Here is a 14,052-nt window from a genome sequence, read left to right as displayed (position 1 = left end):
AAGCTGTCTGGGACTTGCTGCATGTAGAATGAATTCTCATAATTTTTGAGTTAAATATAAACTGTGGAAATATTTTAGCAAACATCAAAAAGAAATGCACCGTTGTCTACAATGTATATTTGTTCAATTTGTGCTGAAACAAAATTATATCTTGGTAATATTTTTATACATACAAAACACACTTACAGTTTTACATCTTTGATAAACTGTCTTTATAATACTCGTTAGTTTGCAATATCTTATTTGCAATGAATATTTTTAAAAAATATAATTAAAATATAAATTTTTTTTCTTGTAAAAGATAAATTATGTAAAAGGACAACAGATGTTGAAAATTGTTGTTGTTCATTAACAATTTTCGGATTGTACATTAAGAATAAAATCTTCTTTTTGTTTCCAAGTTAGTAATTCATCAAGAACATTCAATAAGTATGGATTTCCACCAAGTCTTTCAATTTCGTGTCTAGCTTGTTTATCAAGATCTGTCAATACTTTTCTTGTGTATGCAAATGAGCCAAATTTTTCCAACAAATTTACACAATATCTCTTCACTTCAACATTTTTTGTACGCTGACGAAGAATATCTAATGTAATCGTTAGGAAAAATCAAATAAAAAGTCAAATAATGTTAGCATGAAATTTGACACAAACAAGTTTAGGAGTTCCATACCTAAACTCAAAAATATTAAACTGACTAAAAGCTACACATGACGATTTATTATCATATCCTCTTAGAGGATCTGAAAACAATTTAGACTTAAAAAATAAGAAAATATTGGTAGAAAGCCTACCACAAACATGAATTCGTATGGGGACCGATTTTTAATACATAAAGTAAAGCACTTTCAAATTAAATTTTAAAAATTATTTCTGAGGAACATAAATAACAAACTTTCAGTTAGTTTACTAAGCTAATTATAGGACACTTAAAACAGTAATTTGCGAAATGAAATGGTCGTAAAAATTATTAATACATCTGAACAGATGCAAGCGAAAAATTTAACAATAAAAACATCTATGTAATTATGTTTCATAAATATGTATGTATGTATGTATCTATATTTAAAGCATCTATATTGAGAGATTTTCTACCCCTAGATGAAATTCCGATGAGACTAAGCCATTTATATTTAAATAAACCTACTGCTTTAAGCTTTATATACATGTTGTTCATTATTTAACCTTATAAAAAGAGAAGACTAGGTTAATTTTCTCGTACTCGAAGTTAAATACAAATAATTACAAAACTTTCTTATGAACACATTAACATCTAATAGCCCAATAAATATCATTAAAATTACTCGACTGGTTCTGAGGAAAATACTTCCATGGTTTGTATTATTGTATAATTAAGTGTTATTTGAATTTACGTACGTACTGGTATCAAATAATAAATAAAAAAGTAAAAAATTAAGATTTGTTACATAGTTCATCACCAACATTACCAAAAAAAAAAGCTTAGCGCGCCAAGAACTTTATACTTACATATAAATAGAAGTAGAATTGATACCAATTCATCTATGATCTTACTTCTAGTTATGTAAATGACTCAATTATTAATTATTCATATGACATACATTGTATAAAGTCCTTTTATTTGCGTCCTGGACAGTGTAAGATATATGAAAATTTGTACTCAAAAGTAAATATTCAACTATGTTTAAGGTAAGTGGAGGGCACTGGGGTATCTTGATAAAAAATAATATAAGTCAGAATTACGAAAACGACGTACGCATACATTTACCATGTTATAAATGTGAACATGTATATATAATAACATATCTGTACACACGTGTACGTCGAAATTTCACCTTATTTTGAGGGAGGCAGTGGGGATTAACTGGTGTATTTAAGGGGGGGGGGGCTATAGGGGGTTTTTGTTGAATGTCCAACACAAACAACTACATAATGTACAAATATACACATACATACACATATGAAGTACTTTTTTAAGGTTAATTCTAATCAAGCTAACAACATTTTTTCAAATTCTTTACACGAACTATCGCAAACTAACTGCTTTAAAGTATGTACCGTTATTTTTTTATAAAATTCAATTGTTTAACTTTTGAGCACTGACGAGTTCAACACAGTTAAATTAACCATGATACAGTGAGCGGACGTTTTCATGCACGGTTAGGTCAACTCACTTTAACACGTTGTCTTATGGGAGCCCCCGCATACTTGCTCACCACTCCACGGAAAAACGACCGAACCTCCTCAATAGTCCGGTAGCTGAAGCAATCAATAAGGAACAAATCGGAGATAGCGTCCAAACTTTGCAGATCGCTTCGTATAATGGTATGTAAACATGGAAAAATAGTTTTGTCCAACCAAACCACGGGCTTCAATTGTTATTAAACAATTAGTAAAAATTTACCATTTTTTTTCTTAGTTTTTCTCATATAACTTTTTTTGTGGCTGTCGGATTGCAAAAATAGCTAAAGATATTTTGTTCGTCATTTAATTATCTACCAATCTGTGTAAATTAGATCATTGGAAGACTTTTTTTCGCGAAGTTATATTGCAAAAAAGTGAAAAAATCGTCGTTATAAATTGTCATTTTGAAACATCCATAACTTTTATAATGTTTGATGAAAATGCTTCAAAATTTGGTATTCGATAGCTCTTATAGAGATCTTAAGCCATGCCCAAGGCTTTTTTTGTATTATGAAAAATAACGTAAATAAACTATAATTAATTAAAAAATTCATTTGATTGTCCTGATCGTTAAAATTGAGCTAGACTGAAACTTTAAAATGGATTTTATTTAGAATACAAAGGACTTCAATATTGTAAAAAAAAAATTTTTTTTTTCAATTTTTACCCCGATTTTTTTACAAAATTTAATTTTGCAATATTAACAAATTAACATTACTCGATCATTTTTTATTGTGGAGAAGTAGAACTAGTTCCATCTAATAGTGTATATTTTTACACAAATTTACAAAAAAAAATTTTTACGATGTGATGTTTTTAACTATAGTTATTAACAATTTAGTGTTTTTTGCAATTGTTTAATTTCCATCGGTTTTTTCGATTTGAAAAAAATATTATAGTATCTACATAGCATCTGTTGTTGTAATATATGATTAACAGATTTTTTAACAAATAATTGAAGTTAGAAAAAATTACTTATTTATACAGTTTTACGTGCGATAACGGCCTGTGTACGGCGGATTGCATATTTCAGGCGTTTCCACACCAGTTCGAAAAATCATATTATTTGATCTTTTACTTTTATTATTGTTTTGTAATAACTAAAAATACATAAACATACATTTTTATACAAAATTTATTATGTGAATGCAAGAAAATACGATGTACATGATATTTGTTGCATAAATTTTTTATAAAATACTATTTCTTATATTTTACGTTTTTTTGTTACTGGTGTGTGATCACTATCACTCTCGGTGTCATCTTCTATTTCGGCGAACAAGATGTCATCAGAATCGTCTTCTAATACTATATAATTAGGAAAAGCATTTTACTGTGAAGGTAAAAATTGTGCTAACCTGGAAGACAGAATACAGAATAGTGTCTCTTAGTGAAGATGAAGATGATAACGACATATACAGTACTCAGAACGTAGAGCATGAGCAAATTCAAATCCAGTTGAGTGAATTAGTATTAGAAGACGATTCTGATGACATCTTGTTCGCCGAAATAGAAGATGACACCGAGAGTGATAGTGATCACACACCAGTAACAAAAAAACGTAAAATATAAGAAATAGTATTTTATAAAAAATTTATGCAACAAATATCATGTACATCGTATTTTCTTGCATTCACATAATAAATTTTGTATAAAAATGTATGTTTATGTATTTTTAGTTATTACAAAACAATAATAAAAGTAAAAGATCAAATAATATGATTTTTCGAACTGGTGTGGAAACGCCTGAAATATGCAATCCGCCGTACACAGGCCGTTATCGCACGTAAAACTGTATAAATAAGTAATTTTTTCTAACTTTAATTATTTGTTAAAAAATCTGTTAATCATATATTACAACAACAGATGCTATGTAGATACTATAATATTTTTTTCAAATCGAAAAAACCGATGGAAATTAAACAATTGCAAAAAACACTAAATTGTTAATAACTATAGTTAAAAACATCACATCGTAAAAATTTTTTTTTGTAAATTTGTGTAAAAATATACACTATTAGATGGAACTAGTTCTACTTCTCCACAATAAAAAATAATCGAGTAATGTTAATTTGTTAATATTGCAAAATTAAATTTTGTAAGAAAATCGGGGTAAAAATTGAAAAAAAAAATTTTTTTTTCACAATATTGAAGTCCTTTGTATTCTGAATAAAATCCATTTTAAAGTTTCAGTATAGCTCAATTTTAACGATCAGGACAATCAAATGAATTTTTTAATTAATTATAGTTTATTTACGTTATTTTTCATAATACAAGAAAAGCCTTGAGCATGGCTTAAGATCTCTATAAGAGCTATCGAATACCAAATTTTAAAGCATTTTCATCAAACATTATAAAAGTTATGGATGTTTCAAAATGACAATTTATAACGACGATTTTTTCACTTTTTTGCAATATAACTTCGCGAAAAAAAGTCTTCCAATGATCTAATTTACACAGATTGGTAGATAATTAAATGACGAACAAAATATCTTTAGCTATTTTTGCAATCCGACAGCCACAAAAAAAGTTATATGAGAAAAACTAAGAAAAAAAATGGTAAATTTTTACTAATTGTTTAATAACAATTGAAGCCCGTGGTTTGGTTGGACAAAACTATTTTTCCATGTTTACATACCATAATACGAAGCGATCTGCAAAGTTTGGACGCTATCTCCGATTTGTTCCTTATTGGCTATTTTTTGATGCTTCAGCTACCGGACTATAAGGACATTCATCACAGTTAGCGGGGCAAAACTCGAGAGCGGTGAAGGGGGAACGAGCATGCAGCAGCGCCAGCAATTGTTTTGCACGCATTTGTATGCCTATACATAGGCGTCTGATACTGTTTTTTTTATGTTATTGCAAAAATAGCTTGTCGATCCCACTAAAAATTCAGTATAATATCAGTTTTATGGTATTGTGTCATGCAAAAAAAAAAATTGGACAAATTCTTCAGACCATTTTCTTATAAATTCCATTTTTGTGTGACTCTTCCATAAGGTTACGTGTTAAGGAGGTTCGGTAGTGATAATTTTTTATGATGAAAATTTTTGAAATTTCGAAATGTTGTTTGGGATAATAGTATCAAATTACAGCTAAATTTTTGAAGGGTTTAACCACACCGTTTTCAAGATATATTGACCTGAAAAAACCATATTTTAACATGTAGGCTCATGGAGAAATCACTTAAATTTCACATTAAAAAAAAACGGCTAAATGAACTTGCTTTTTTTTTTAAATGAAAGAATATTGTCAAAATAATATTTTGTCAAAGTTTGAGAGAGCCCTACCACAAATTTCTATTAAAAAACAGCAAAAAATGGGCTCGCAGCAGACGACTTGGCAACGCTGCTTTTGGAGCGTGCTTTGAAATGTAATGAATAGTAAAAACTCCTTTTGTAATTGAAAATTTAATTATAAAAAATTCAACCGAATAAATAAGTACACTGTCATCAGTAGACGACGACAACAGCAGTAGACGACAACAACAGTAGACGACGTGCCAGCAGCCGAAAAAATTCACAACGTTGACAGACGCTCTCCCTCCCCTTGCCTCTCTGAGATTTCCCCCCGCTAACACTACCGAACCTCCTTAAATTGAAGTATTATCAATATTTAATATCTAAAGAACGGTGATGTGAAATGGTCTCAAATTCTACATCTGACTTTCTAACATCATCACGAGCATCCTATAAAAATTTCAGGAAGATCCTTCAGAAAACGCTATGTGTGATGAACGTCCTTAAGGAGGTTTGAGAGTATTATTCAGAGAGGTGAGGAATGGAGAGTGCAGATGTACTTCCTTTACCTAAGTACACATCTTCTCTTGCATTCAAAAAATCTATAACTGTACGACTAATTGATTATATTATTGAAAAATGGCTGGCAAGGTTTGATTTTTTTTTTGAGCATCTTCGTTATATACTGTGGTATCTATAAAAACGATCATTTTAAATCTAACATGTTTGTACTATACTCTTATTTTAATTAAAAGGCAACCTAGGCTTGTTCTCTGCTACGAGACTATAGTAAACTAACAATATTTAATAATTTTTTTCTTAAAAATTTTTTTTGTAAAAAATTTGAAAAAATATATGTGCACTTTTAATATACTCAAATGTAAAATAATAAATTTTTTTTGGCATGATTCTAGATTTTGAACTTTTCTCCTTACCTGTGGAGATTTTAGAAGAAAAATTAGTAGAACTTTTTTATGATTAGCGTATTAAATATTATATATACATTTAATTTCTTTTCTCTGAATATTCTGAATAGTCTGCATACTTTACAACACGATGATGTTCAACAAAATTTTTTTTCGAGTCCGCGATCAACAAATACGGGCGTGTGATCTACCAGAGTAATTCCAATACGCCAACATATTAGCTTATCACATAATCAGTAAGCCGAAAAAATGGATTCCTGTAGTTAAACTGAACTATATCAAACGACATACGGTACATTATTAAGCCCCGGATTTACAGGGAATAAAATTTTTAGTAACTTGGGTCGGCCGACTCATCGATTTGTTCGAGATTAGTATGTTCTACAAAATTACTTTTTTCTTGTTTATTCACTACAAATTGACCACCAAATGTATTATCAATTAAAATTTTTTCGGAGCCCGCAATCAACCAAAACGCGCGTGTGATCTGTTGGCATGATATCACGTTAGCAGATCACCTGTCTTCTAGCGATCGGTACTTTCTACAAAATTATTTTTTTTTTTACTAGAAATTTACTACAATTTAGCTACAATACATCACCTGATTAGACTTGGGGGTTGAGAATGTGATTTGCAAGCGTGAAATACATCAAGTTTACTACGCCTGAGTATTTCACACGTGTGTGTATGTAGAGACGTTATAGTCTCGAAGGCGCAGCGGTGAAGTTGCAGTTTCGTCAATCATCAAAGTTAAGCAGCAATTGGCGCTGTTAATACTTGGATGGGTAACCTTTCAAAGACTCGCCATTACGCCAATGCTATACATTTTAGAGGTCGACTAACTTTCTCTATCGTTGCGTACGTAAGCGCGAGGTGTGCAAGAGTTAATACTAATGTTAATACGTATACTCATTTACTCCCTACCCCATTCCATTCCTTATCCTCCGCTTTACAAAGTAAAGCTGCCCAAGTTTCATGAAAATCTCATCCGTAATACAATTTGACATACAACTACCTTAAATGTAATATTTGTGAATATGAATATCCAAAGAGTAGTAGTATAAAAGTAATAACGGTAAAGTTAAGAACTCAAATTATGTAACCCACTGATACAAATTATTTTGAACTTTTAAAAAGGATACTTAGAACTTGACCATCATTTTTGTCACTTTTGATAGCATGAATCACAGGAAAGCTGAACTTTCCTTCTGACAAATCTTCACAATAACTTTTATTTTCAGAGTACTGGAAATTATAAAAAAGTTGTAAAGCATAGACTTCTTGATAGACATTAACTTTGATCATGATACAATAAAATTATGCATTACTTCCTGCAGAACGAGATTACAGTAATCATCTCTTATTTGGAAATATAAGCCCAAAACTCCAGCCAATGGAGTAAAATCTTCTTTACAATCAGAGAAAAGTTGCATCAAACGAACAGCCAGGTTAAATAACCCTCCAGTTTCTAAAAAATTTTTGTTGCTTGGACAAAAGTAAGAAATAAAGTTACAATATTTTTAAATCTAGTTCTCACTGCGCATGGTCATAGTTTTGTATTCGTCCTCCGAAGGGCATATAAAATTATCTCTCCAGTAAATTTCCATGCCTTGGCCTCTGTGAAGCTCTAAAAGCTGTTCTGTGTATACTTGGGTTGCCTACGCGGTAAAAATAACTTTGCCAATTCAAAGAGAATACTTCAAAGAAACACATTGGAAAATAGCGAACCTCTGGATGATTGAGAGAAAGCACTCGTTCTAAGGCAACAAATAAAACGTAGTTAGCAGCATTTATTGTACTAGCAACTCCATAAATAGAATGAGCAACAGGAATTCCTCTGCGAAGGATGGAATTATCTTGAATGTCATCTATTCTAAAATGTTAATGTTAATGAGTTCTAATAAAGCTACACAAATGTATGAAAAAAGTACATGCATCATATGTTAGCACTAACACTCAATAAGCACAATGTATAAATATTACATTTCATATACTTTAATGTTATAAGTTTTTAAATTATAAATATTAATATGAATAAAAAATTTCAAATTTTATACACGTAATATGATGATTCAAATTTGTAAAATAAGTACTTTTATCACTTGCATAATTTACAATAATGTACAATCAAACGCGACATGAAAAATGAGAGCTTTTCCCTTCAAATTTCATTATACATTTTGAAGGATGATCAATACAGCACATTGAACAAAACAAGAACCCCTATGAACCATTAGATAAGGATGAATAAACTTACAAAAGGCTAGAATTATGAAGCATCTGTATGATATCTCCAACAGAATTAAGCTTGTCTGATGATATTTTTAACCAGTAATTAAAAGCATGTGCAAGTTTTCCTCTGATTTGTTTTCCTGGTACCTGGAGTATGTAAGTAAATGGTTGAAGTAATTTCTGAAAAACAAATACCACAAAAAAAAAGAAAATATAGTTCAATTACATAAACACCTCATTTAATATGATAATTTGTTTATTTTAAATATTTGACTCATTTAGTTGCATGAATGAAATTACATAGGTACTGTAATAACGACAATTTTAATGGAAATTCAATGAATTAAATAGTTGACTGGCATGGTTGAAACATAAGAAAAGTAAAAATGTAAAATAAGTATGTACTTCGTAAATAATTCATAATAACCCTCTAAATAATATCATTTATTTAATATGTTAGTGGCTTTAGCTCATACAAGCTAGAAAGCATCTTAAACTGTGTAGGTCTACATTGAAATGAATATCTGTCTCGCAACATTTTACACTTAAAGTTTTAAACAAATCAATGTTGAGATAATAAATAAAATTAACTACAGTAATAACTATAAGAATAAAGTTTGTACAATAAATTGGATATCCAACACTTTGTAAATTAAGAACCTTGATTCTGAAGATGATGTTGTTGTGGTGTGATTCATCACATCATTGCCCTACATGCCCTATAAAGCACCTCATGCATAGTTGAACAGGCAAATCCATACATGCATGCAAAAAAGTATTCACTATGTTCGTCATGAAATGCATGCCACCAATCAGAAACATATTAAGAATTGAGAAAGCACCTATTAATAATAAAGATGGAAAAAACATACTTTTATCAGAAACTATAAAATAATATTCTGTATTCCCCGCAGTAACAGAAAAGTACGATTCATCCTGAATAAATAAGAAAGCAACATAAATTGATTCTAACCTCGTCCTGCTCCTTGTCGCCACTCCGGGAAAAAGGCACACCATTCCTGCAATCGTTATCCATACCTGCATAAGTGAAATCTGTCAAGTCTAGAGCTAGGAATGCTTAACTAGGCGAATCTAATCGTGAGTTAGTTACTGCTGCTGCGTTATCTCGAAACTGAAAAGTGGAGAGAGTCCGGCTTTGTGAACACATCAAGAATGTATATCAAGCTGCTATTTGTTTACACAAGCTACACGTAACACTCTAGTTAAGGATCAAGGCTATCAGCTACGGCTGCCTTCTTTCACAGTTTCACACACATGGGGTTGTGGAGTAATTTATAATTTTAACTTGTTGCTTGAAGAAGCACTATGTTCTGTAACTTCATAAAACGTGCGTCACATGTGCAAAAACTGCGAAATAATCAGTCAGTTAGTATATAGGTGTGTTCGGGGACCGAGATTGGGCGTACGAAGGAGAGCCGCGCTCGCCGACGCTCGCCCGCTCGCCCGAACTTGATAGTCCGGGTCCAGCCGATATGCACAAGTGGCCGATCGAGGTCCACGGATCCACCCTTTATCTCTATGCATTTTGAGTATTTTGACCCCCTTAACATAATAAGCAAAGGGGTGGATCACTTGAATCATTGCCGTTCAATTGTTATTAACAAATTTTAGTATCAAATCAAAAAATCCGGTTTTTTGCTTCAAAAAAATTTGGATAACATTCCTTAGCACATTTCGAACAAAAAAACCTATCGGGATGTATATACCTAAATCCCGTTGATTTTGAGTAAAAAATTCCATAAGATCGAAAAAATGTATTTTTTACGATTTTCGACTACGTGTTACTCAGCTGCTATTGCATTTTTTTTAACTCACCTGGACTTAAATTTTACCTCAAAGCATACACGTTTAAATAAAAAAAGATTTATAAACGTCAGTTACTTTTAATACTTAACAACTGCGGTATCGCTAACCTGCGAATGATTATTTTAATAGCCTACTGTATATCTACATACAATCTGCTCACATAACATGTGAAGGAGGCTTGGGCGATTTTGAATTAAATGCTGGCTAGGTCTGAAATTCAGAGATTATATAGATAAAGTTTGCTAGATTTTTTTAGGAAAACAAAATAGGTAGGTCAACACATTTATTTTCGAGAAAATCGCTTGTGAAAATTCGTCATTTTAACACGCAACCTAACGGAACCCGAAATTCAATAGACTACCGTACCGCAATAAAAAGCTGTGGGCCCACACATTAAATTGGTACATGTACTTGAAAGTATAAAGAATCTATTATTTAAAAAAAAGAATAGGATCAACACGTTAAATTTTGAGAAAATAGCAAGGAAAACATCAAACATGAGAATTGTTTTGTTCAGGTACTGTAAGTGCGCATGCGCTGAACATTCATAAACATACAAGCATGAAAATTTAAGTCTAACACAAGTATAGGTATATAATAGCAGATGAGAGCAAGAGAGTACAGTGTTGTCAGCTTTATCGTGGCAGGGCCGTCATATTTACACAAAGTACCTTGGAAAAACTAACAAATTTTTTAATATCGATTTTCCGAATGACTTTTCCGCGTTTTATTGCTATTTTGTTCACACATGTGTATAATCAAAATGATTATGAAAAAAATTTTACAAAGAATCATTTGTATGACAAGTACCCCACAGGGGCCCCTCAACCAAACGCCCAAGCCTCCTTAACCTAATCCGTAGACAGCTAGGAGGTTCAAAAATGACCATTCGTACATCAGTAATACAGCAGTTGTTGTTAAGAAAAGGTGCTTTGTGCTGCCGCCTGACGCCTCTCGTGTGTAACACACTATACAGCTCGTCACAGCTGTTCAAGCCTTCTCACTTCTGCCCGAGCACTTGTACAGCGAGCATCGTCCTTCCGGCAACACATACCGCCCGTGGCAACTCTTATTAAATAAAGTTTTTCAGTTCACTTACTACAAGAAGGGCATTTTTGTCTGCGACCTGTCCCTCACCCTTCCACCACCTGCAATAAGGCTCGAGTCCAACAGGTTATCGGCCCAGGCGACGTGAAGAAGGCGGGAAGCGGCAAGGAGAGCGGGAGCCAGAGATGAGTAGAGAGATTGCTAACGCCAATGCTACGGCGTGAGACAACTTTTTTCCACTGATCGGGGCGACCCGCCGCGGCCAGCCGTCGAACCAAGGCGCACATTTTTCGAGAGTGCGAGACTCGTATCGAAGAGCGTGCGCCTACAAGAAGAGAAGTGGATTCGCGTGGAAATGAGCATATAGGCGCACATTTTGGCGACACGTAGAAGGGGTATACCGAATGTGTGCCTACGAGGAGAGGAGTGGAAATGTTGACTATAGCTATATATCTGAACGCACAGCCAAAGCAAGCGACGACACGAGTTTTTCTCTTTTGACTGCAACCGAGTATGTGCTATATATATTTAACTGACTCTTACTCTCTCGCTCTTGCTTGAATGATATCTATCAATCTTACATTCGATTAAATCGTGAAACTAAATGCTCATATAATTATATGCACAGAATTTGATATCAAAACATTTTTTTTTTTCCGTACGTTAATACTTAATTTGAAATCTAGTATTATTTTGAAAAAATGATCAGCTTAATTTTTTTAAAGATAACAGTTCAGCTATAACCACTGGTTAATTGTTTTTTCCTCATCATAATTGTTATGAACTGTAGGACAAGCCCCGGAGGTTATCGATGAACATATGCGACTTTAAGATCTCATACCCTCGAAGTCTCGATAGCTAAGGTAGTAAGGGCTTATGCCACTGCTGTTCTCGTTTTGCTATCTGAGGATCGATTCCAACTGTCGGCAAATTTTTTTTTTTAACATGATTCATCATTCTAGTTTATTTTCTTTTTATTTATGTTTTATTTATGTTTTATAAATAATATTAACAAACCCTTTTTTCCCTATACATCGAAATACATTTTTTTAATACTAATTGTATTAAATAATTTCATAAGCTGATACTTATCGTTAGCATGGCCATTTCGGAATTTCATAATAATAAAATAATTTTTTAGGATATGAGTATAATTCTTACATTTAAAACTCCAAGAAATTATTAACATCCAAAGTAAGAGACAAAAAATCCTTATACATAATTTTCATTAATTTTAATTTTTTTTTTTCTAAGAAATGATTAAGCTGTTCTGATTGCTATTTTTATCTATCTATACAATAATCATAACCTTCGAAGGCACAAGAAAACTTACATAAAACTCCCTAAACATTTATTTTCCGTCTTTTGTTGTAAAAAAATTTTAGGTATAGCAGCTATACTTATTGTGTTGATTAAATATGAAATTTCAATGTCAATTACATAATGTTGGTTCTAGACCAAACTTTTAATTAGCGTATGTAAATATCAAAACTTAATACCTTTGAAAATTATGCAACAAAAATCTGAACAGTAATGAAAAACAGATCTTATATATCAAGTTAACTGTTACGTTACTTAAAATTTTTACCTGGTAGTTACAACCACTTGTCACTTACATTATGAATTTCAAAAAAGTAAAAGTTTAACCTTGAACATAATTTTCGATAATTTATAAGAATTTATATGAAATTCCGAAATGGCCATGCTAACGATAAGTATCAGCTTATGAAATTATTTAATACAATTAGTATTAAAAAAATGTATTTCGATGTATAGGGAAAAAAGGGTTTGTTAATATTATTTATAAAACATAAATAAAACATAAATAAAAAGAAAATAAACTAGAATGATGAATCATGTTAAAAAAAAAAATTTGCCGACAGTTGGAATCGATCCTCAGATAGCAAAACGAGAACAGCAGTGGCATAAGCCCTTACTACCTTAGCTATCGAGACTTCGAGGGTATGAGATCTTAAAGTCGCATATGTTCATCGATAACCTCCGGGGCTTGTCCTACAGTTCATAACAATTATGATGAGGAAAAAACAATTAACCAGTGGTTATAGCTGAACTGTTATCTTTAAAAAAATTAAGCTGATCATTTTTTCAAAATAATACTAGATTTCAAATTAAGTATTAACGTACGGAAAAAAAAAAATGTTTTGATATCAAATTCTGTGCATATAATTATATGAGCATTTAGTTTCACGATTTAATCGAATGTAAGATTGATAGATATCATTCAAGCAAGAGCGAGAGAGTAAGAGTCAGTTAAATATATATAGCACATACTCGGTTGCAGTCAAAAGAGAAAAACTCGTGTCGTCGCTTGCTTTGGCTGTGCGTTCAGATATATAGCTATAGTCAACATTTCCACTCCTCTCCTCGTAGGCACACATTCGGTATACCCCTTCTACGTGTCGCCAAAATGTGCGCCTATATGCTCATTTCCACGCGAATCCACTTCTCTTCTTGTAGGCGCACGCTCTTCGATACGAGTCTCGCACTCTCGAAAAATGTGCGCCTTGGTTCGACGGCTGGCCGCGGCGGGTCGCCCCGATCAGTGGAAAAAAGTTGTCTCACGCCGTAGCATTGGCGTTAGCAATCTTTCGACTCAT

General features: G+C 32.2%; 1 protein-coding gene across 2 annotated transcripts; it reads right to left on the bottom strand.

Moving 5' to 3' along the window:
• Positions 1–322: 322 nt before the first annotated feature.
• On the bottom strand, positions 323–9,955 carry qm (geranylgeranyl pyrophosphate synthase quemao). 2 transcript variants are annotated; one of them, XM_089591013.1, is made up of 7 exons: positions 9,534–9,955; positions 8,586–8,740; positions 8,057–8,201; positions 7,866–7,986; positions 7,657–7,796; positions 7,471–7,573; positions 323–584 (listed from the first exon to the last, which is right to left on the bottom strand). In XM_089591013.1, the coding sequence occupies exons 1-7, from the start codon at positions 9,594–9,596 to the stop codon at positions 349–351; spliced, it is 963 nt and encodes a 320-aa protein (XP_089447139.1). In that variant the 5' UTR covers positions 9,597–9,955; the 3' UTR covers positions 323–348. The 2 variants fall into 2 exon arrangements, with proteins under 2 accessions (XP_089447139.1, XP_089447140.1); XM_089591014.1 differs by having other exon boundaries at positions 8,057–8,165.
• Positions 9,956–14,052: the final 4,097 nt, after the last annotated feature.

This window comes from Copidosoma floridanum, unplaced genomic scaffold (genome assembly GCF_036245765.1).
Source record: "Copidosoma floridanum isolate Cflo_tuat_1 unplaced genomic scaffold, Cflo_Japanese_pri ptg000013l, whole genome shotgun sequence".
NCBI lineage: Eukaryota > Metazoa > Arthropoda > Insecta > Hymenoptera > Encyrtidae > Copidosoma > Copidosoma floridanum.
Note: the sequence above shows the minus strand (reverse complement) of the source record. Positions and strands in the feature narration are given on the sequence as shown.

Coding starts and splice junctions, on each gene's coding strand:
- qm (XM_089591013.1), bottom strand. CDS start 9,596: ATGGATAACGATTGCAGGAATGGTGTGCCTTTTTCCCGGAGTGGCGAC. Junction 8,202..8,585: donor CTTCATAATTCTAGCCTTTT/GTAAGTTTATTC, acceptor TTAACATTTTAG/AATAGATGACATTCAAGATA. Junction 585..7,470: donor AAATGATGGTCAAGTTCTAA/GTATCCTTTTTA, acceptor CGATTACATTAG/ATATTCTTCGTCAGCGTACA.